Here is a 22333-nt window from a genome sequence, read left to right as displayed (position 1 = left end):
TCTGGCCAAGTAATGTGTATAAGAATGCACACACTAGGGTAAAGTGTGCATAACGCTGGGGAAAATAGTATGTATAAAATGCATGGTAGAAGGTGGAAACTGCTTTGCAAAAATGTGTATATTGGGCAAAACTGCATGGAAAGATGTGTCTATAAGGAGAGAGGTGCAAGAAAATGCTGACGAATTTTCACGAGGACTTTTTAATATATAAAACGATCACAAAACGATGGAAGAAATGTGGGGAACTGAACTTAAAATGAGAAACCAAAATTGGCAGGTTCTCCCATCCCTCTCCCTTGGCTACCCTTCATTCAGTGCAGAGGAAGGAGGAATTTGTATGATAAAGACCCATATAAAGTGTGATTCTTTTAAGCTTGCTCGCCTCTCTCCCTAGTTTCCTTCCCGCCACAGTGCCTGTGTGAGAAAGACGCAAGAAGAATCTCTTCACTTTGGAAACCCGATAGGAGGCAGCAGCTGACCTCCCCATCACCAGCCTAAAAATAAGCCACTCTGGATCTTGCTTGTGTCTGCTTCCTCCAGAGGAGCAGATCTCCTCCGCCTCTGTGATCCTGGTCCCACCTGGAGAAGTGTGCCTTGGCATTCTGTGCGAAGTGTGTGCGTGTGTGTGTTTGTTTGGGAAGGTAAGTAATTCTACAACCGGGTTTGATCTGCGATTGAAAATGCTGTCTGCTCCTAAACTTTTCCCTCCTCTTCCTTGGAAGAAAGTCGTCTCTCCCCTCCCCTCCCCAGCCCCAAACTCGTTCTCTGCTTCTCTAGGGTTTGACATTGGGAGCTGTTTTAACATTTTATTTACCGTTTCTGACCTAGAGATCACTTTTGCTCTCTTGTATTGTTTAGACTGGGTGGGTGAGAGATTTCTTTTTCTGAAACTGGTTACAATGCACAAAACCTGATGGCAGCACAGAATCACGGAATAATGAAACCAGGGACTGTACAAGTGCATGCATTAAGCTTTTTGTAAAAACAAAGGGGGGGGGGAGAGTATTTGTATAGTTGGTAATATATAGTTGCACATGTTACTTTGTAGTGTCGTTTTAACGCCTTTGTACACAACTATGACAATAAGTCTGTGCTTTTTCTTAACACACTTACCTCACAATCCAGCTAAAGATGTTCAGCGTATTTGCAGCATATTCCGAAGTATTTTCACCTCGAAATAAGATCCACTTTACGTCCTATCGAGTTTAATGGGGTTTACTTTGCCTGTGAGTGGGTATACGATTGCTTTCTCTTCAGGGTGTGTGTGTAGGATTGCAGCCTTTTGGATTTTTTGTTGATGTCAATCAGAATGAATTTAGCACATGTTTAACTTCTCTCACCAAAATCAGCTAGAGAGAAGAGGGCTTAATTTTGGCAGGTTCGTGTCCGGGGTGATTTAGGTCCGTGGCACATAATCCAAACTCTGGAGAAAGAGGGGAAAAACAATTTCAACTCAATCTGACTCACAGTAAAACCACTGAAAGTAATGAACCTCAGTTATTCATATCCAGTAACTTCAATGGGTCTACTCTGAGTAAGACTAGCATGGCATACTACCCAGTGTTATAGGTTCCATACAAGTTTGGACATGCACATTAAATATAAATGGTTAATACTGTTCAAGGTTGAGAGGGAAGCAGTTAAGAATAGTTTGTGTTATTAGTATCTGAGATATTATCAAAATCTAAATCCTTGTAAGATTTTTTTTTTTTTTTTAAAGTAGCCACCAGCAGTTAACACATACATAATTCTTTATCTGGGAAATGCAAATTGGTAACGGTGAGATGTTATTTAATCAGAACTCCCCATAAGTCAGCATAGGTTGTATGGGATATGTTGAAGATATTTTCTTAATACTCTCTGGCTTTCTTCAACACATCCCAAGCAACTCATGATGATTTGTTGGGAGTTCTGATTAAATAACATCTCACCGTTAGCAATTTGCGTTTCCCAGATAAAGAATTCTGGCCACAGAGTCTGTGGTGGATGTGAGTTGGAGCTAGAGATCCAGGTGAAATTTGATTCAGTTTGCGTTTAAAAGTGAACCTATCTATATCTGCATTTTCTGGAACAATATTTGAACTCTGGAACACAGACATATTTCAAAATTCGCACTTCCCCAAATTTTGCAATGCATTTATCCAGTCATGAAGCATGAATACAAGGATGAGGGGTGCGTAACAATGCAGGCATTTGAGGGAAAAGCATTCAAAAATGTCTTCTTAGATGAATGTTTATACAAAAAATGTGTTTATTAGGAGCATTTCTCACCAAAATGCTGGCGAATTTTCATGACAACTCTTTAAAAGAAGCAAGCAAGCAAGCAAGCAAGCAAGCAAACAAACAAACAATAGCAAATGGATGTGGAGAACTGAATTTAAGATTGGAAAAGTGAGAAACTGAGAGAAACCGAAATTGCCATAGGCTCCCATCCCTGTTCATATGATAGACAACACTGCACATACTGTATATTATTAATCCAGGTTTCCTAAAGTCGCCAGCACATAAGCAGATACATTCAAGAATGCATATAATGGTTATGTATTAACATTATGCTGTAGAAATATAGTACAGCACAGGGCTCAACTCTTTTATACAGTGGTACCTCGCAAGACGAATGCCTCGCAAGACGGAAAACGCGCAAGACGAAAGAGTTTTCCGTTTTTTTGAGTCGTTCCGCAAGACGAATTTCCCTATGGGTTTGCTTCGCAAGACGAAACGTCTTGCGAGTTCTTGCGAGTTTGTTTCCTTTTTCTTAAAGCCGCTAAGCCGTTAATAGCGGCTAAGCCGTTAATAGCCGCTAAGCCGCTGATAGCCGTGCTTCGCAAGACGAAAAAACCGCAAGACGATGAGACTCGCGGAACGGATTAATTTCGTCTTGCGAGGCACCACTGTATATGCGTTATGTACACAATATACGCCTTTATTTTGTGCACGTTAGCATATAATTTACTGCTCAGGATTTGCTACCTACCAATCCATCTTTGCTGGCGGCAGGGAGCATATTGGGTTTGGTATCAGAGCTAAATAATTCTGTGAACCACCCTGAGACCTCAGAGTATAGGGTGGTATATTAACAACAACAAAAAAAAAAACAACCTCTTTTTCTCAGTCTATCCTACCTTACAGCCTTGTTATGAAGGTACCTGGACTGTGTTTGCCAGTCTGAGCCCCTTGGAGCATTGTGGTCTTGTGAGGGGAATAAGGGTGCCCGAACTCCTCTCAGCATCCTTAGCAAACTACAGCTCCCAGGATTCTTTGGGGGAAGCCATGGCCATTAAAGTGGCATAATGGTGCTTTAAATGTTCGGTGCGGATATGGATCAAGTTTTGGTCCTTTGCCCTGTAGGCCTCGTGCTGTTCTTCGTAGAGGCTCCTCTAGTCCTGTAATTCTTCAAAGATCTGATCTGTTTGCTAAGGACAGGTTTGTGTTTAGGCTAACAAGGAAATAAATAAACACCCCAAAAAGTTTTCCCTGATGTTATCACAAACATTTGGTTTGCTTCCCTCTCGTCAGCGCAACTGAGTGGAAGCAATGAAAGTCGCATTTTGTGGCAACGACAACCCTTCTGCCTATAACATCAGCGCCGGCTTCTTAAAGAACGTCTGCTTTCTGGATGCCCTCAATTTGGTACCTCATGTTTTCCTCTTATTTATCACCTTTCCTATATTGTTCATTGGTAAGTAATACGGCTGAGAGCTTATGACCTGCTAAGTTATGTGCATTGTTGTTTGGAACATTCCTGTCTGAAATGTTTTTGTGTTGCTATATACCAGGCTTCCTCAAACTTGGCCCTCCAGATGTTTTTGGCCTATAACTCCCATGATCCCTAGCTAGCAGGACCAGTGGTCAGGGATAATGGGAATTGTAGTCTCAAAACATCTGGAGGGCCGAGGTTGAGGAAGCCTGCTCTATACCTATATAGTGGTACCTCGGGTTAAGTACTTAATTCGCTCTGGAGGTCCGTTCTTAACCTGAAACTGTTCTTAACCTGAAGCACCACTTTAGCTAATGGTGCCTCCAGCTGCCTCTGTGCCACCACTGCACGATTTCTCTTCTCATCCTGAAGCAAAGTTCTTAACCCAAGGTAATATTTCTGGGTTAGCAGAGTCTGTAACCTGAAGCGTATGTAACCTGAAGCGTATGTAACCTGAGGTACCACTGCATATGTACATGGGGTGGGTACTGAAAAACAGTCTTGATGACTCTTGGGGTACCTTTGAACTCTACCATTCTATGGTTGTATGAGTCTGCGAAATTCAAGAAAAGACAGAGAAGCTTCTGTAAAGAGTTATAGTAGAATTACTGTAAAAAAACCTTGCCTCCCAAGACCACTATGCCAGTGCGAGGTAATCAATAAAACTAAGCCAATCTGTCTGAAGTTCCTTCATGATGCTTTTATTGTCATTTGCTTCCAAAAGGGTCCAAGGGTTTTAGGAGTTCCCAGGAATATCTTTTGATGCTTATGTTTGTATGTTTCAGGATGGGGAAGTCAAAGCTCAAAAGTTCAGATCCATCACAACACTTGGCTTCACTTCCCCGGACACAACCTGCGATGGATCCTGACGTTCACCCTCCTGTTTGTGCACGTGTGTGAAATAGGAGAGGGCATCGTTTCAGATGCGTAAGTGCTTGGCTGCACATAGTTCAACTTTGGAACTCGCTCCCACAGTGATGGCCCCCAACCTTGATGGCTTTAAAAGAGGTTTAGGCAGATTCATGGAGGAGAGAGCTGTTGATGGCTACTAGGCTTCATGGCTATGTTCCACCTCCACAGTCGTGTTGGATGCCACAGGAGGGAGAAGGGCTATTGTCCTTGACTCTGGCTTGTGGGCAGCGGCAGAGCATGCCGATTGGGCGCCTGGGCCGGTGCATGTGCCCTGCACCCAGGGGCAGGGCCGGCTGCCCACGGGGCAGGGCCAGCTGGGGCAGGACGCTCTGTGGGGCCTCTGAGGAGTCTGCCTGCCTCCTCCCACTCAGCCGCCCTACAGCTGATGGGGAGGCAACGGGCGGACCATTTGGGGCAGCGTGGAGTCTGCGGGCACCCAAGCTACTGTGTCATTCCCAGGAGAGACGTGTGGCTCGGGCACGCTGCAGGCCCTGTGGTGAGTGCCGCCTGGCATTTTGTCACCCCCCTCAGTGGTGACACCTGGGTCCACCCGCCCCCACCGCACCCCCTTCCTCCGTCCCGCTGTCGGGTTTCCCACTGGCATCAAGTTGACCACTGTCAGAACAGGATACTGATCTACGGTGGGCCACTGACCTGATCTCTTACGTTCTTACGGAGTGGGAGAAAAAATCCCTTGCTACTTGTGTAAAACCAAGCTCATAGCATTTCCCAAAGGATAGCAAACCTCTTTCTTCTTTGCTTCCTAAAGGGAAAAGGCACTGCCGTTCTATTTAACTTTCCCCAGCTGCAACAGACACTGAGACAGAAATGCCAGCAGCAGGTGGAACATTTCACTTTCCTTGCTGTTGTTCGTCTCCCTCTTGAAACAGCAGGAGTTTCTAGGACAGCATCCATCCTGCTTTTGTTCGCAGGGAGATGAGACAACGTCAACTATTTGTTCACACTGGTCTGTTTTCTGGGCAAAGCTGCGTCAAAGCAAGTGCTGTCTCATGTTTTCCGATGCGTTTCCCACCACTTTCCTTATTGCAAAAAGTCTGATCTTCTGGGAAAGGCGGTTTGTTGTGCAACAGCTCCATATCAGCATTTATTGCTCAGCTTGAAGTTGCTGGTACAGTGTGTGACTGAATCCCACTCCGAAACAGGGAGGGTTTGGAGGTCCCCCACAATTGTCCTCAGACTGCCTAGTAGACTACAGCCAAGAAATGGAACACTTAGAGCTTCATCCTACCAGTGGCTGCTAGCTCTGCCTGCACCAGGGGTTGGCAAAGTTTTTGTGGCTTGGGCTGGTTCACGGTCTTAAGATGCCAGTGTGTGTGTGTGTATGCATGCATGCACAAATGCTATTTCCGGCGCTCCTTCTGGCGTGGAAGAGGTGTGCACAGCTTCCCATTGACTGCAGGAGCTTCCTGCAGTTAATGGGAAGCCGGCCAGCGTCGTGGAAGTCGGTCCCCACTTTGCTCCATGTTGGTTTAGCGTGGTGCACAGGAGACAACCGAGTGGGTAGCGGGAGTCCCTGAGTGGGCAGTGGGGGTCCATGGGCTGGTTAAACGACCCCCATGGGCTGCTTGTGGCCCATGGGCCTTAGGTTGCTGACCCCTGGCCTATACAGTCAAAGGCATTAAGTGTTTCTGAATTCTAGTTGTTGGAGACCACATCATAGGGGGAATGCTCTTGAGCTCACATCCTGCTTCCAGGTTTCCTACAGACATCTGGCTGGCCACAGGGTGCTGGTCTAGGTGCGCCATTGGGCTAAAGCTCATATTATCCTAATATCCTCGCTTTCTACCATCTTCCCGTGTGCTTTTTAGCAATATCCTACTCCAAGCTTCCCCAACCTTGTGGCTTCCAAAAGTTGTTGAACCACAACTCTTATCTCCCCTGACCATTGACCATGCTGCCTGAGTCTGTTGGGATTTGTTTTATTTATGCCATTAAATTTATATAACCATGTGATCGTAACAAAACAAAACTCACCTCAAAGCACTTTACAAAACAACATCTAGAGCCAGTCTTGTGGTGTAGGCTTAGTGCCCAAGGCTGGCTAGTGAATCTTTTGAAGAGGTGAGATCTGAAGAGGGGCTTCTGAGCTTTATAGCTTATCTGCTTGAACTCGATACTTGGCAATCCAGTCACATTTTTGACATCACCCTTGTTCCCCTGCAGACAGTTGAAGTCCCGCCACCTACATCTCTTCCTCCCTGCTATAATGGGATTTGTAGCGGCGACAACATCTATCGTTTATTACCACAATATTGAGACCTCAAATTTTCCAAAACTACTTCTGGGTAAGCGGTTGGTTTTTTGTTTTTGTTTTAAAAAGCACACACTCTCTTTTCAGTGGGCTTTTTGAGCAAAGCCATGCTGGATTCCCTGCTGATAAATAAATATTTGTGCTGTGAGGAATAAAATGAGAAACACGTGTGTTTTCCCTCTGTGGATATGCATGGCAGAGACACAACAGCTAGAGAGGCTGTGTACATTCCACAGAGCAGAAGACACCAGTGCATTGAGAAAAGGGCTTGCAGATTTAGGATAGCGATCTCGTTCACCCCCACATTGATGCACTTTAGATGCCTATTATATGTCAGCCTTGTTCAGTTGTCTCATATGGATTGTATCCGACTCAGAGTAGACCCATCAAAATTAATGCACTTAAGTTAGCCACGTCCATTAAGATTGCTGGGCCTACTTTGAGTATGGCTAAAATGGAAAGCGTAACGCTGGTGGTCAACCAAAGAGGTTTAAAGACTGTCTCAAGGCAAATCTAAAAAAAAAAGTAGTATAAACACTGACAACTGGGAAACACTGGCCTGCGAGCGCTCCAGTTGGAGAGCAGCTTTTAACAAAGGTGTCATGGGCTTTGAAGACACTCAAACTCAGGACACAAGGGAGAAACGTGCTAAGAGGAAGGCATGCTTGGCAAATCCACAACGCGATCAACTCCTGCCCAGAAGCCTATGTCCCCACTGTGGAAGGACGTGTGGATCCAGAATTGGCCTCCACAGTCACTTACAGACTCATTGTTAAAACCGTGTTTATGGAAGACAATCGCCATAGAAGAAGAAAAACATTGGAAACAACACACAGTTTCCATAACCTCTGTTTTTAAACTGGTTATATCCTCAGCAGACTCTGGACAGATTGATAGATTAGAGATTACTGATACCTATGTATAACTAAGTGTTATTTCTTCCTTTGTGTCGCAGCTCTGTTTCTGTACTGGGTCATGGCCTTTGTCACCAAAACTATCAAGCTGGTCAGATATTGCCAAGATGGGTTCAGCTTTCAGCAGCTGCGTTTCTGCATCACCGGACTGATGGTTGTGCTCTATGGGTTATTGATGGCAGTGGAGATCAACGTCATCCGTGTCAGGGTGTGTTCTGCTTGGCATAGATTCCAGACTTGATATAACTTTGCTGTGTTATCTACCAGCCACTGGCCAGTGGAGTGGAGGAGTTTAGCCCTTGCTGAAGTCAATCACTACCATCATCTCCCAGCTCTTGGAGTGTTTGTTTTGCAATGCTGGCTTACAGATTTAGGAACCTGTGAAAAAAACACACACAAAAAGGTGCATCACGCAGAGGCTTTGAATTAGTGTGTAGATCAACCTCCCCACTTCCCATGCACTATAGCAATGTTTCCCAAACTTGGGTTTCCAGCTGATTGCTAGCTAGGGTTGATGGGACTTGTAGTCTAAAACCACCTGGAGACCCAAGTTTGGGAAACCCTGCCCTATAGGAACTTCTTCTTGTGTAGCCCCTCTGCAGGTCTCTGCTGTGGAAATGTTCAGAGTGGCAGGAGAGGATATATTGTTAATTGATATCCTTCCTAATTTACGCTAGCAAGTTCATTTACTTAGCAGAGTTACATTCCCCTTTTTACATGCACAGCAGATAGCTGGTTGCAAGATCATGTGAGCTTCTCACTATTATACAATTCAGTCTGTCTCAGATTGAATTGTACGTTCCTGGTCAGTTCCCTTAAATCCCTCTTAAAAGAATAAAGATGCCACAACCTTATTCAAAGTCAATAAAAGAAGTTTACTCACATCAGTTCACAGTTGGATTCCTGAAGGTAGACATAGTTACAAATATGTACATGTGGATCTACCCCATATGGGGGAATAATCCCTGTGTTTCTCGGGTGGTACCTCGGGTTAAGTACTTAATTCGTTCTGGAGGTCCGTTCTTAACCTGAAACTGTTCTTAACCTGAAGCACCACTTTAGCTAATGGGGCCTCCCGCTGCTGCTGCGTTATTTCTGTTCTCATCCTGAAGCAAAGTTCTTAACCTGAGGTACTATTTCTGGGTTAGTGGAGTCTGTAACCTGAAGCGTATGTAACCTGAAGCGTATGTAACCTGAAGCGTATGTAACCCGAGGTACCACTGTATATAAATAAAATAAAGAAAGAAAAGAAATGGGGGGCATTTTAAAAAATCACCTGCCACTCAACTTGTTCTTTGTTGTTTTTATCTCCAGAAATATGTGTTTTTCACAGACCCTCAGAAAGTGAAGCCTCCCGAAGATCTACAGGATCTGGGTGTGAGGTTCCTGCAGCCTTTCGTCAACTTGCTCTCCAAAGCAACCTACTGGTGGATGAACCCGCTTATCATATCAGCTCACAGGAAGCCTATTGACCTGAAGGCGATTGGGAAACTGCCGATCGCCATGCGAGCCCTTACAAACTACGTCCGCTTGAAAGATGCGTATGAGGAGCAAAAGGTAACTTCCTGAGCGGGAACAGAACCTGATTGTGACAGCCACTCGCTCTGCTTTTGATTCCTATAATGCCTCCAATAGTTGAGGTCGAACACAGCCATTGTGGCTGTTAGCCAACTGAGGCAATCTTACCTTCCAGTAATTTGTCTAACCCACTTTTAAAGCCACCCATGTTCATTCATCTTCCTATTTTTTTTTCATTTTCAATGCAACATTACAACAAAAATTACAAACATTGAATCCAAAATAAAGCAGTACAAATAAGCAAAAACAAAAACACAAAACACTAGAAAAAACAAACAAAAACCAAAAACACATCTACAAATAAATCCATATCATCATTCTGATCGTAACGTTATGTATACACATCTTGACTTCCTTCCTTTGTTCTAAGAAATTTTTACTCTTTCTAAATTGTTGTGTCTAATGTAGACACTATCTTTATACGTTTTGCACCATTTTTCTCTTTCTTTAACCCTGCAAAGCTTCATTCGTTACATACCGATATACTTACTCCAGAACAATGTTTTTTCATATACTCTTTAGCACATCCCCATTCTTTTAATAATTTTAGGTCCGATTGTTCCCTTATGAATGCTGTGAGTCTTGCCAGATGTCTATATTCACAAAATTTAATTTGCCATTCTTTCACTGATGGATTTTTTCTCCCTTTCCAATTTTTTGCTATGAGCATCCTGGCAGCTGTTGTCGCATAGAGGAATACTTTCCTTTGATTGTCAGGGATATCATTTGTGATTATACCTAAAAGGAATGCCTCCGGGTTTTTACTAAAAGATATTTTAAACATCTTTTTGATTTCTTCATATATTTCATTCCAAAACTGTTTAATAGGTTGGCATTCCCACCACATGTGAAACATTGTTCCTATTTCTTTCTTGCATCTCCAACAGGTATTTGATTTTAGTTTGCAAATTTTAGCCAATTTTACCAGAGTTAAGTACCATTGGTACACCATTTTCATCAAATTTTCTCTGATTGTGTAACATGCGGTAAATTTAATATCACTTTTCCATAATTTCTCCCATTGATCCAGCCGAATTCATCTTCATCGGATCCTTCACCAGAGATTTTTGAGGTCACCAGAGGTCAGATGGCCATTGTATACCCCTCAACTGTCCTGATAAAATTGGGACATCCTGTTTTGGGGTCTCACGGTGCCCCAAAATGCCTAGGCTTGGGGGTAGATTGCATGCTTTTCATATCCAATCCTTGCCACACCTGCTTTGAAAAAGGAACTATAGGCAAATTTAGGAAAGTTTCGAAAATTATTCTACATCTGGGGGCCTGAGGCAGCTGCTAATTTTTGCCATTGTTTACACTGGTACCATAGACTTAAATTTCAGCGATCTTGCTAGCTGTTACTCATGCATAGCCAGTTTATAAGGTTTCTGAGGAGAGAAGGATTAAGCCAAACTGTTCCTGTATAAAATGGGACAGAGCTGGCCTTGAGTGCATTCCATCCCTTTGGAGAATGTAGGAGTCTGTTCTCCCCCAAAGCCTTCAGTGAAAGATGCTGAACATGAGGCTGTTAAATTATCTCAGACACAATTTTGTGGTGAGAATAACTCTTGTCAGCCTCAGGTTCATGGTCCTATATCAAAGCAATCTACCAAAGATCTGTTACTATAATAGCAGCGGTAATAATTCCATTTTTATTTAGTTGGCTATTTTCTAAAGTTCTATGTCACATTTATTCCAAGAAGAGTTTCAAGGCAGATTACAGGGTGTGAGGGTTGGGTGGGGGAGGGGATCAAATGAACAATGAACCAAACTAAAAGGATCCAAAGTCAAACCAAGAATAATGAATAGGGAGTGCCTTCAGCACAATCTCCATGTGGGAAGATTTTGGATAGTTAACTGAATGGACCGTCAGCTCCAATTTCTGTGAGTCCTGTTTCCAAAGGATAGTTGCCACTCCATTTTTCCTAAAGCAAAAATATAAATATAGAGGATCCCCTCAGGGGGAAAACAACAACATCTACAGTCAATTTGGAAGAATCAAATTATTATTTTTATTAGTAGAAGAGAAGAGAAGAGTTTGGATTTGATATCCCGCTTTATCACTACCCTAAGGAGCCTCAAAGCAGCTAACAATCTCCTTTCCCTTCCTCCCCCACAACAAACACTCTGTGAGGTGAGTGAGGCTGGGAGACTTCAGAGAAGTGTGACTAGCCCAAGGTCACCCAGCAGCTGCATGTGGAGGAGAGGGGAATCGAACCTGGTTCACCAGATTACGAGTCCACCGCTCTTAACCACTACACCACACTGACTCTCCAGTAGTAGTAGTAGTAGTAGTAGTAGTAGTAGTAGTAGTAACATTTATAGCCATTGTTTAGTCCACCCGTACCTGCTGCCTGTCAATTTCACCTACAGCAAAATCAGAGGTAAATTTATTCCACATTCGCCCTTTCGAGGCCTTAATTGCTTTTGAATGTTTTTGCCTGGCTGGAGCATGTCCTTGAACTCTGATAATGTTTCTTGCTTGCTTCATGGAAGATGAGGGGGGGTGTGCGTGCACAGAAGCTACCTTCCTGTACAAACATAAAGCTATCATTGCTCCTCCCACTTTTGCCTCTAACCCTGCCCACCGCTGGCACGCAGCCCCCAGAACGTTGCCATGAAGAGAATAGGGCCCCCGCAGCAAAAAAAATTTAAAAAATTAAAAAAGGTTTTCCCCGCCCCTGCTTTAAATGAAAGCAGCTCGAATCAGCGAGTTGATTCATGAGCTGAAATCAGCAAGAAAAGCGACAAGTTTAAATAGATGATTTAAATCTAGTTTTCCGTTGATATTTCTTCACATTCCCCAAGCAATGGTGCAAATCAGACAGAACGTGAATACAGTGGTACCTCGGGTTAAGTACTTAATTCGTTCCAGAGGTCTGTTCTTAACCTGCAACTGTTCTTAACCTGAGGTACCACTTTAGCTAATGGGGCCTCCCGCTGCTGCCATGCCGCCGCTGCATGATTTCTGTTCTCACCCTGAAGCAAAGTTCTTAACCCGAGGTACTTAACCCGAGGCATTCGACAAGGTGCCCCATGATATTCTTGTAAAGAAGCTGGTAAAATGCGGTCTTGACTATGCTACCACTCAATGGATTTGTAACTGGCTGACTGACCGAACCCAAAGGGTGCTCATCAATGGTTCCTCTTCATCCTGGAGAAGAGTGACTAGTGGGGTGCCACAGGGTTCTGTCTTGGGCCCGGTCTTATTCAACATCTTTATCAACGACTTGGATGATGGACTCAAGGGCATCCTGATCAAATTTGCAGATGACACCAAACTGGGAGGGGTGGCTAACACCCCAGAGGACAGGATCACACTTCAAAACGACCTTGACAGATTAGAAAACTGGGCCAAAACAAACAAGATGAATTTTAACAGGGAGAAATGTAAAGTATTGCACTTGGGCAAAAAAAATGAGAGGCACAAATACAAGATGGGTGACACCTCGCTTGAGAGCAGTACATGTGAAAAGGATCTAGGAGTCTTGGTTGACCACAAACTTGACATGAGCCAACAGTGTGACGCGGCAGCTAAAAAAGCCAATGCAATTCTGGGCCTCATCAATAGGAGTATAGCATCTAGATCAAGGGAAGTAATAGTGCCACTGTATTCTGCTCTGGTCAGACCTCACCTGGAGTACTGTGTCCAGTTCTGGGCACCACAATTCAAGAAGGACACTGACAAACTGGAACGTGTCCAGAGGAGGGCAACCAAAATGGTCAAAGGCCTAGAAACGATGCCTTATGAGGAACGGCTAAGGGAGCTGGGCATGTTTAGCCTGGAGAAGAGAAGGTTAAGGGGTGATATGATAGCCATGTTCAAATATATAAAAGGATGTCACATAGAGGAGGGAGAAAGGTTGTTTTCTGCTGCTCCAGAGAAGCGGACACGGAGCAATGGATCCAAACTACAAGAAAGAAGATTCCACCTAAACATTAGGAAGAACTTCCTGACAGTAAGAGCTGTTCGACAGTGGAATTTGCTGCCAAGGAGTGTGGTGGAGTCTCCTGCTTTGGAGGTCTTTAAGCAGAGGCTTGACAACCATATGTCAGGAGTGCTCTGATGGTGTTTCCTGCTTGGCAGGGGGTTGGACTCGATGGCCCTTGTGGTCTCTTCCAACTCTATGATTCTATGATTCTATGATTCTACTATTTCTGGGTTAGCGGAGTCTGTAACCTGAAGCGTATGTAACCTGAAGTGTATGTAACCCGAGGTACCACTGTATCCATATTTGCGGAAACAGTCATGCTGGTTCTTCGTTTACGTAGAAAAGCCCCTTTATCTCAACGTACCCTGTATCGATTCAGTTTTAGAGATTGATTGTAGGACAAACATGCTTCTGTTCGGGTTGTTTCGTGTAAGTTGATTTATTTTTAGAAGAGAAACATAGCAGTATCCTCACAAGGAAAAAAAGAGTTTTATTTATTTTGAAAATTTGCATCCACCCTATTTAATGCTCTATTGTTTTTAACACTCGATTGGAAGCTGCCCAGAGTGGCTGGGGAAACTCAGCCTGATGGGCGGGGTATAAATAATAAATTATTATTATTATTATTTCTCAGAAAAAAGTGGAGGACAAGCCAAACCGCAAGCCTTCCATCTGGCTTGCCATGTATCGTGCCTTCGGGCGGCCAATCCTTCTGAGCAGTACCTTTCGTTACTTAGCCGATCTGTTGGGGTTTGCTGGACCGCTCTGTATTTCCGGCATCGTTATGAGTTTTTCTAACGAGACTGAAGACGACATTCTCATGACCAATGCAACGTCTGCAAACTACACTGCCTTAACCTCTGGAGCTATTTACCCAGTTAGAGTAAGTAAAATTAGAGTATATTTTTTAGGGAGATGGCTTGTTGGTCCTCAGTTGGTTATTGTTTATGGGACCTAAAATTTAGGTGATAGGGGAAGGAAGTATCATTTGTTTGTGTGTGGGAGTATCATTTGAATAGGCTTTTCCTTTTTAAACAGACCAAGTCGAGACATTTGATACCCTGATGTGTAAGAAGCACTTATACCAAAAGCTTCCCAATCCATATGTCACAGGAATCTATGGTTTAACAAATCATGAATGAAACAGGGGGAGGTAGGGTGTGTGTGTTTCTTCAACCAACAAACTATTGTTTATCAGAGACTCCAGAATTATTTTAGTCTTCTTATTTTTAACTGTACTTTTTCTTTTTGATACTTTAGAGAAAAATTGTAGTTTTTTCTTAGCAATTATTGTTTATTCACATTCACGTTTATGCATTTTTTCCAGGTGAATTGCCTTAGGCCTTCTTTAATTGGGTGACAGCTAATTATTATTATTTTCGTTTCCTTGCTGTTTGGTTAGACCTCCAATATTTTCTCTTAGTTTAAACAATCTCTTTCGTTTTGCTCCGTAGAATTCTACAGATCCGTTCCTCACTTCAACCAATTTCCTCAAAACCGCCTATGTCCTGGCAGTTCTCCTCTTCCTGGCCCTCATCCTGCAAAGGACCTTTCTCCAGGCCTCCTACTACGTTACCATAGAAACAGGCATCAATCTACGAGGAGCTTTGCTGGTAAATAAAGGCATTACTCCACAGGCTGTGAAACGGCTTGGTCAAGGCTTCAAAGTATCCATACTTGGGCCTAATTGGACCAGGAGGATTGGGGCAGATTTGATAAAAAGTGTTTGGCTGTTTGGATGGCATTAAGGAGTCTCTCCAGTGTCCTTTGTACCTGATAGCAGTGGCAAAAGACCTGTTTACATCTTGCTTCATCCCACCCTTCTTCCATCATAGTGCCTGGTTGGCGTTGACCCACGACAGGGCCTTCTTGGTGGCAGCTCCTTGTTTATAGGATGCCCTCCCCTGTAAGATGCATCTTGCTCCCTCATTAATAGCATTCCAGAGAAATTGTAAAACATTACTGTTCACTCAGGCACTTGAGGGCTAAAAGACATTGTCTGGTAATCTTGACATCATTAACTGTTTTAAAATATGTTTTCTAATGTTTGTAGGGTTAAAAAATTATGTTTACTGTTTTGGTGTTTGGGTGTTTTATACCTTGGTCTCCTTTGGGAGGAATGACAGGATAGAGATTTTAAAGAAATAATATTTGAATCAGGCATCCCCAAGTCCGGCCCTCCAGATGTTTTGGGACTACAATTCCCATCATCCTTGACCACTGTTCCTGTTAGCTAGGGATGATGGGAGTTGTAGTCCAAAACCAGCTGGGGATGCCTGATTTGAATCATGGAGCCAGCTATATAGGTCTGTCCTACCAAGTGGTATCAGGCTTTTAAAATTGAACTGGGCAGAAGTCTTCCCATCCCTTAGCCGCAACCCCACCTTCAAACAACATTTTGTCCCCACAAAGGTTGTGGGGGAGGGATATTGTTGACTTTCAGGGGCAATGAGAGAATGTAACTTGCACTACTTTCAGATTCACTTACATTTTTATGAGGTGGCTGTGAGTAGTTGTATTTTTTTCTTTTTCTTTTTATAAGCTTTGGCACACTTCCTCTTCAGAGGAGCCCTGTCACATTCCTGGGCCGTAGGAATGCCACTGCATCAAAATGAAACATCGTTCCCATGCCCAGTCTGGCCCAGAAATGCTGCAAGGCTGTTCTGAGGAGAGGAACCGCGGCCTGAAGCAGTGGCAAGTCTTTTTTTTCTGGATTGAAAAGAAAGAAAGAGGGGTACAGGAAAACACCCACAATTCATCAAACTGTAATGAACCCCCTCCCAGACTCTTGTGACATTTGCCCCCTACAGATTGATGCTGAGGGAAGGGAAGGTTTCTCCCCACCCACAAATGATGCCGAAATTCGGCGCCCCCTGTCTCTCATGCTCCATCCTAAAGCAGAGTTACGGCGCTCCCTTCAGCACCCCCAAGGTTCCACGCCTAGTATGTACAAACCAGCAGCACTCCCCAAATCTGCCTCCGATTCCTCCTCTGGTCACTGATTTGGATATACCATCTGACTGCCTCTCAGTGCTGTGGTCATCTGCAAGAGATACCCAAAGAGCGAAGTTGATGTTGCTAACCTTCGTGTCTTGTTTGCAGACATCTTTGTAGCGTAGTGTTCGTCTGCCAATGGGCCTCGGGCCTTGAGCCAGCTCCTTGTGGAGCACATCCCTAGGGATCATGAACTTTTATTCCTGTAGTATGGGGATTAATGGCAGGACGTCAAAAGCGGATTTTATGAGCCCTTATGGTTGCTAAGAGACTTATACAGCAATACCCACGATCTATTGCAGGCAGCCCTTGCTACATTTGAACATATTTCAGTTTTGTGTGGATATTTCTCTGGACATTTGGAGGGCTTCTTTCTACTTACACATTTAACTAAACACAATACTGATAGTTATTGTATTTAGATTGTGAATTGATGGTGGTATTTTTGTTGTTGTTGTTAGTCTCATGTCAGGCTTCGGGGAATCAGCTTCCTCGCCCTGTGGCAGTAGAAAAGAGATCAAATGAAAGGAACGCCTTACCAGTTAGAATCTTTACTAATCACAGTGAGAGAACAAAGAACCCATCTCCTAGAAATGGCGGTGCTCCCAATTAAGGCTCACACCCCCTCCGTCCCTATTAATCCATGTCACTCCTACATCTTGTAATCTGAGCTTGTACCCTCTGTGCTTTCTGTTCTGACACTTTCTGAGCTCTTCAAGACTTTGGAGAAGGGGGGTGGATGCTATCCAGAGACTGTCAATCTGTTAACTCTCTCTCTTCCGGTGTTTCTTCTGCTAGCTGTTCCCCATCCAGTATTTCCCAGCTTCTGCCTTCAGAAATATGCCCCTCTGCAAACCACTGTTCTAAATCTATACTGTCCTCCTGCTCCTGAGAAGATTCAGGATCAGGATCAGGGGGAAGGGGTGGCTCCAACCATTCCTCCTCAGTACAGTCCCTGACATCTCAGTATCATTTATATACTATTTTTTTCACTTTATGGTCTTAAATGTTTTTCTCCTCCTTTTTTCCTTCATTAAATATGCAAACAAATAATAACAATTTAAAGAAAAGGAATGTATACCACCCACCAACATTTTGCCCCGCTTCTTTCCACAGGCAATGATCTATAATAAGATGCTGAGACTTTCCACATCCAACCTGTCCATGGGAGAGATGACTCTGGGACAGATCAATAACTTGGTCGCCATTGAAACTAATCAACTGATGTGGTTCCTTTTCCTGTGTCCCAACCTATGGGCTATGCCCGTTCAGGTAGAGCATCGAAGTAAGGGACTGATTTTTGGAAGACGCAACAGATTTCATTTCATTCATTGCAAAAAACCACACTCACACAACTTTACTGAATCTTAAAGAATGACGGAGCCTTAAGGGAGGGATCAAAGCTCAAGGTTAGAGCACATGGATGGATGGAGATGCTGCTGGGTTCAATTCTTGGCATCACCAGTTAAAGCAGAGGATGAGATTCCCATGCCCCTCCAGATGTTGCTTGTCTACAACTCTCATCATGCACGACTCTTTATTTTGCTGGATTTGGCAAAATTCGTATACTGCTTGATTGTAACAAAACATCTGGGCTGCTTACAAGAAATACTGGAAGGAATTAAATGCAGCGCTATGTTAAAGTCCTTTAGCAGTGTACTACCTGTGCTAGTGGAATGGTTTGCACAAGAGAATGTGCCAGGAGCTAGCATGGTCCTCGCAACAGGTTGCACATCCCACTTCTGCTAACGCAACCATTGCACTTGGTTTCATATTGCACAACTGTTATTACTGCCCCTTAAAGGTAAAGGGACCCCTGACCATTTAGGTCCAGTCATGGCCGACTCTGGGGTTGCGGTGCTCATCTCGCTTTATTGGCCGAGGGAGCCGGCGTACAGCTTCTGGGTCATGTGGCCAGCATGACTAAGCCGCTTCTGGCGAACCAGAGCAGCGCACGGAAACGGCGTTTACCTTCCCGCCGGAGCGGCACCTATTTATCTACTTGCACTTTGATATGCTTTCGAACTGCTAGGTTGGCAGGAACAGGGACCGAGCAACGGGAGCTCACCCCGTCACGGGGATTTGAACCGCCAACCTTCTGATCGGAAAGTCCTAGGCTCTGTGGTTTAACCCACAGCGCTACCCGCATCCCATTATTGCCCCTTAGGCTAGCACAGCAGCCCTTGTACTGGTGGACAGGGAAGGTTGAATCTGGATCATTAAAATGATAAATAAGAATAGTTAAAACCAAAAAAACTGAAGAAGTATGCATGCACACAAAAGCTTATACCAAGAACAAACATAGTTGGTCTCTAAGGTGCTACTGGACAATTTTTTTATTTAGTTGAAACCAAGTACCGTATTTTTCGTTCTATAAGACGCACCAGACCACAAGACGCACCTAGTTTTTGGAGGAGGAAAACAAGAAGAAAAATATTCTGAATTTCAGAAGCCAGAACAGCAAGAGGGATCGCTGCGCAGTGAAAAGAGATTAAAGAGACATCAGCACCTATGTGTCTGGATAGGCTGCCTAGGCAAAAATGTCTTAAGCAGTTGCTGCAAAGGCATCTGCCTGTCAAATGGCAGGGAGTTCCAAAGTGTAGCTGCCGCCACACTAAACAAATGATTTACTGCAAATGGTATAAGGCAATCTTGCAAGTAAACTACCGTAATTTTCGCTCCATAACACGCAGTTTTTTGCTCCTAGAAAGTAAGGGAAAATGCCTGTGCGTGTTACGGAGCGAATGCACTCGACCGGAGCCATGGCTGCCGTCAGTCAAGCAAAGCGGAGCCGCTTGCAGGGCTTTGCATGGCTCTAGCTTTGATTGCTTTACAGCCAGGAGGAGGGGGAGGAGCTGAGGAGGAGGGAGGGAAGGAGAGCCATGCCAGCAAAGCGGGCAGCAGCCGCTTACACGCGAGGAGGGACAGACGGGAGCCATAGCAAGCCGGGAGAAGGCAGGCAGTTCAAAGCCAGCAGGCGCTTTTAAAGTAGCCGGCAACAGCTGCTGCAGCCTCAGCTAGCAAAGGTCCCAGCGCTCTCTAAATGGAGCAATGAGGCTGCAGAGGGACAGGAGGGCTTGGATCAGGAAGGATAAGGTTTAAGCAACCAGCAGCAAAAAAAAACCAAAACCAACCTGGAGCTCTGAGCCAGGAGCGCAGTGAAAACCAGGAAGTAAAAGAAAAGGCTATCCTCCCGCTTCTCAGCTGTTTTCAGGCAGGATAGATTTGAGCATTGTCTGGGTCCTAGTGCCCCTACTGCTTTTTGTGCTCCATTGTATTGCTGCTGGTGGCTGCTTATCACTCAAACTGAACCTGATACCAGTAGCCACCTGTACAAACAAAGTAGAAGGCTGCAAGGAGGAGAGCTTTTACACAGCTAATGGCAAATCCCCTGCAATCCAAGTCCTCCTCACTTGCTCAAATCTATTCTGCCTCAAAACAAGGAGCAGAAGAAAAAGGCTGCAAACTGTTAAATGGAAAAAACCCCAGGCACAGGGCAAATACCTTAAGTATACCTTTAAAGCAACAGTGCTCTTTCCCTCCCTGCTCAGCTCGCAGAAAAGCTGCTTCTCCACCCACCCCACGCGTGCTCCTTATCCCTTGAGTGCTTTTCCTTCCATCCCCACTTAAAACGTGGTTACAAAGCACGGATCCACATGGATCCTCAGGATTTTTGCACTGGGTCACCCCAAACTCACCATCAGATCATATGTCTGTGGCCACAGCATGAACCACAAAAATCATACATCTACTGTTTCATTTAGAATATTTTTTTCTTGTTTTCCTCCTCTAAAAATTACGTGCGTGTTATGGTCAGGTGCGTGTTATCGAGCGAAAAATACGGTAGTCCCAAGCTGTTGAGGACTTCCTGCAGTTTTACTATGCAGCTGTTAAGCATGCTAGTGGGTGCGAGAAAACTTTGCAGTTATCCCAGTGACAAATTGGTAACCAGTGTAGATCTCTGAGCAGAGATGTTACATGCTGAGAGGGCATCGCTTCTGTCAGCAACCGTGCTGCAGCATTCTGCATTAGCTGCAGTTTCCAGATCAAGTGCAAGGGGAGCCCCACACAAAGGGCATTGCAGTTATCCTTTGGCCATGCTGGGTGGGGTAGATGGAGTAGGAACCCCAAAACAGCTGGAGGGCCACAGGTTTGCCCTCTGCCCTGAATCCCTCCCCCTACCCTAATTTCAGGTAGCAGAGGGGGGGGAACCTCCTCTGCCAGACATCTCGGATAGCCACCACAAGGCAGAGCAATCAATACTACAGCCACATTTACCCCATATATTCAAAACACTACAATACCACTTAAAACTGTCATGGCTTCTCCCAAAGAATTCTGGGAGCTGTGTTATGTGAAGGTTGCTGAGAATTGTTTTGAGGCCCCTATTCCCCTCATAGAGCTGCAATTGCCAGAGTGGCCTAACAATAAATCCCTCTTTACAGGGAATTTGGGGAATCGTAGCTCTGGGCGGAGGAGACAAGGACCTAATAGCTCTCAGCACCCTTAAACAAACTTCAGCTCCCAGAATCCTCTGGGGGAAGCCATGACTATTTAAAGCGGTATCATAGTGCTTTAAATGTATGGAGTGAACATGCATCAGTAAGGTAAGGTAAAAAGGTAAAGGACCCCTGGACTGTTAAGTCCAGTCAAAGGCGACTATGGGATTGTGGCGCTCATCTTGCTTTCAGTCCGAGGGAGCTGGCGTTTGTCCACAGACAGCTTTCCAGGTCATGTGGCTAGCAGGACTAAACCACTTCTGGCACAATGGAACACCGTGACGGAAAGCAGAGCTCATGGAAACGTTGTTTACCTTCCTGCCACAGCAGTACCCATTTATCTATTGCACTGGCGTGCTTTCGAACTGCTAGGCTGGCAGGAGCTGGGACAGAGCAACAGGAACTCACCCCGTCATGGGGATTCGAACCACCGGCCTTTTGATTGGCAAGCCCAAGAGGCTCAGTGGTTTAGACCACAGCACCACCCGTGTCTGACTTAGTATAACTTAGTAGCCTTTGTTACACACCCTTTACAGTTAAGCATTATGCAGCATATTTTGAATTTGGCAGCTTCACCTTTAGATCATCTCATACAGGTTTGTGCAATGAACTACAGAACTGGCAATGTTTTCAAAGTCTTCTCTCCCTTCACCCCCCCTTTTTTGTAGATTATCATGGGGGTGATCCTGCTCTACAACTTACTTGGCCAGAGTGCCTTGGTCGGCGCTGCTGTCATTGTATTGCTGGCTCCAATACAATATTTCATAGCGACAAAGTTGGCCGAGGCTCAGAAGAGCACACTTGTAAGTTGTTTTTCCACACATGAGACTTGGCAGCTATTTAAAGCACGCGACTGGAGTGGTAACACACTGGAGTTTTGTGCCTGGCTACTGTACTCTGTTGGATGTAGCTCAGTCAGCAGAGCATGAGACTCTTAACCTCAAGGTCAAGAGTTCGAGCCCCAGGTTGGGCAAAAGCTTCCTACATTGCAGGAGGTTAGGCTCGATGACCATGGGGACCCTCCAACTCTATGGTATAAATAATAGCATTATTATTATTATTATTATTATTATTATTATTATTATTATTAACAACTAAACTGACACTCGTGGCTTTGTTCCTCTATAATACTGTCAGGAGCTTGTCCTACCATCGAGTAGAACCCCATGGTTTGTTAAACCATGATTAGCATGGTGTGTGAAGACGGCCCAGCAGCTTAACTGTGGTTTATTTATTACCAACAAGCCACAGTTTCTTTATTGATGCACAAACCTTAGTTTCTGTCAATTATGTCTTGGTGTTAAGTGTGAACTCAGCACCCTGCCTTAACCATGGTTTGACTTTCAAACCCCAGACATCATCATCATCATTATTATTATTATTATTATTATTATTATTATTATTATTATTATCAACATCACCATCTTTGTTTAGATGGGCACTTAGTGGTTTCAGATCATCCAAAGGAACAGTGATATAACTGACTACAGTCAAACCTTGGCTCCCGAACGCCTCCATTTGGAACGTTTCGGCTCCCG

At 44.4% G+C, this 22333-nt stretch overlaps 1 protein-coding gene across 10 annotated transcripts in view; it reads left to right on the top strand.

Moving 5' to 3' along the window:
• The first annotated feature begins 474 nt into the window (after positions 1-474).
• Positions 475-22333, top strand: part of ABCC9 (ATP binding cassette subfamily C member 9) — a 95136-nt gene continuing 73277 nt past the window's right edge. For 4 of the 10 annotated variants that reach the window (XM_081209783.1, XM_081209778.1, XM_081209779.1 and 1 more), the window contains exons 1-10: positions 476-641; positions 3517-3679; positions 4483-4624; positions 6794-6915; positions 7837-8003; positions 9110-9352; positions 13937-14185; positions 14757-14915; positions 17413-17568; positions 21464-21598. In XM_081209783.1, coding sequence (XP_081065909.1) covers positions 3535-3679; positions 4483-4624; positions 6794-6915; positions 7837-8003; positions 9110-9352; positions 13937-14185; positions 14757-14915; positions 17413-17568; positions 21464-21598 — 1518 coding nt within the window. In that variant the 5' untranslated portion in view covers positions 476-641; positions 3517-3534. Of the gene's footprint in view, positions 642-1271; positions 1379-3516; positions 3680-4482; positions 4625-6793; positions 6916-7836; positions 8004-9109; positions 9353-13936; positions 14186-14756; positions 14916-17412; positions 17569-21463; positions 21599-22333 lie in introns of those variants that run through there. The other 6 variants (XM_081209776.1, XM_081209782.1, XM_081209781.1 and 3 more) reach the window with 4 other exon arrangements.

This window comes from Podarcis bocagei (genome assembly GCF_964188305.1).
Source record: "Podarcis bocagei genome assembly, chromosome: 10".
Classification (NCBI taxonomy): Eukaryota; Metazoa; Chordata; class Lepidosauria; order Squamata; family Lacertidae; genus Podarcis; species Podarcis bocagei.
The sequence above is the reverse complement of the archived record's forward strand: the minus strand, read 5'-3'. Positions and strand labels throughout refer to the sequence as shown.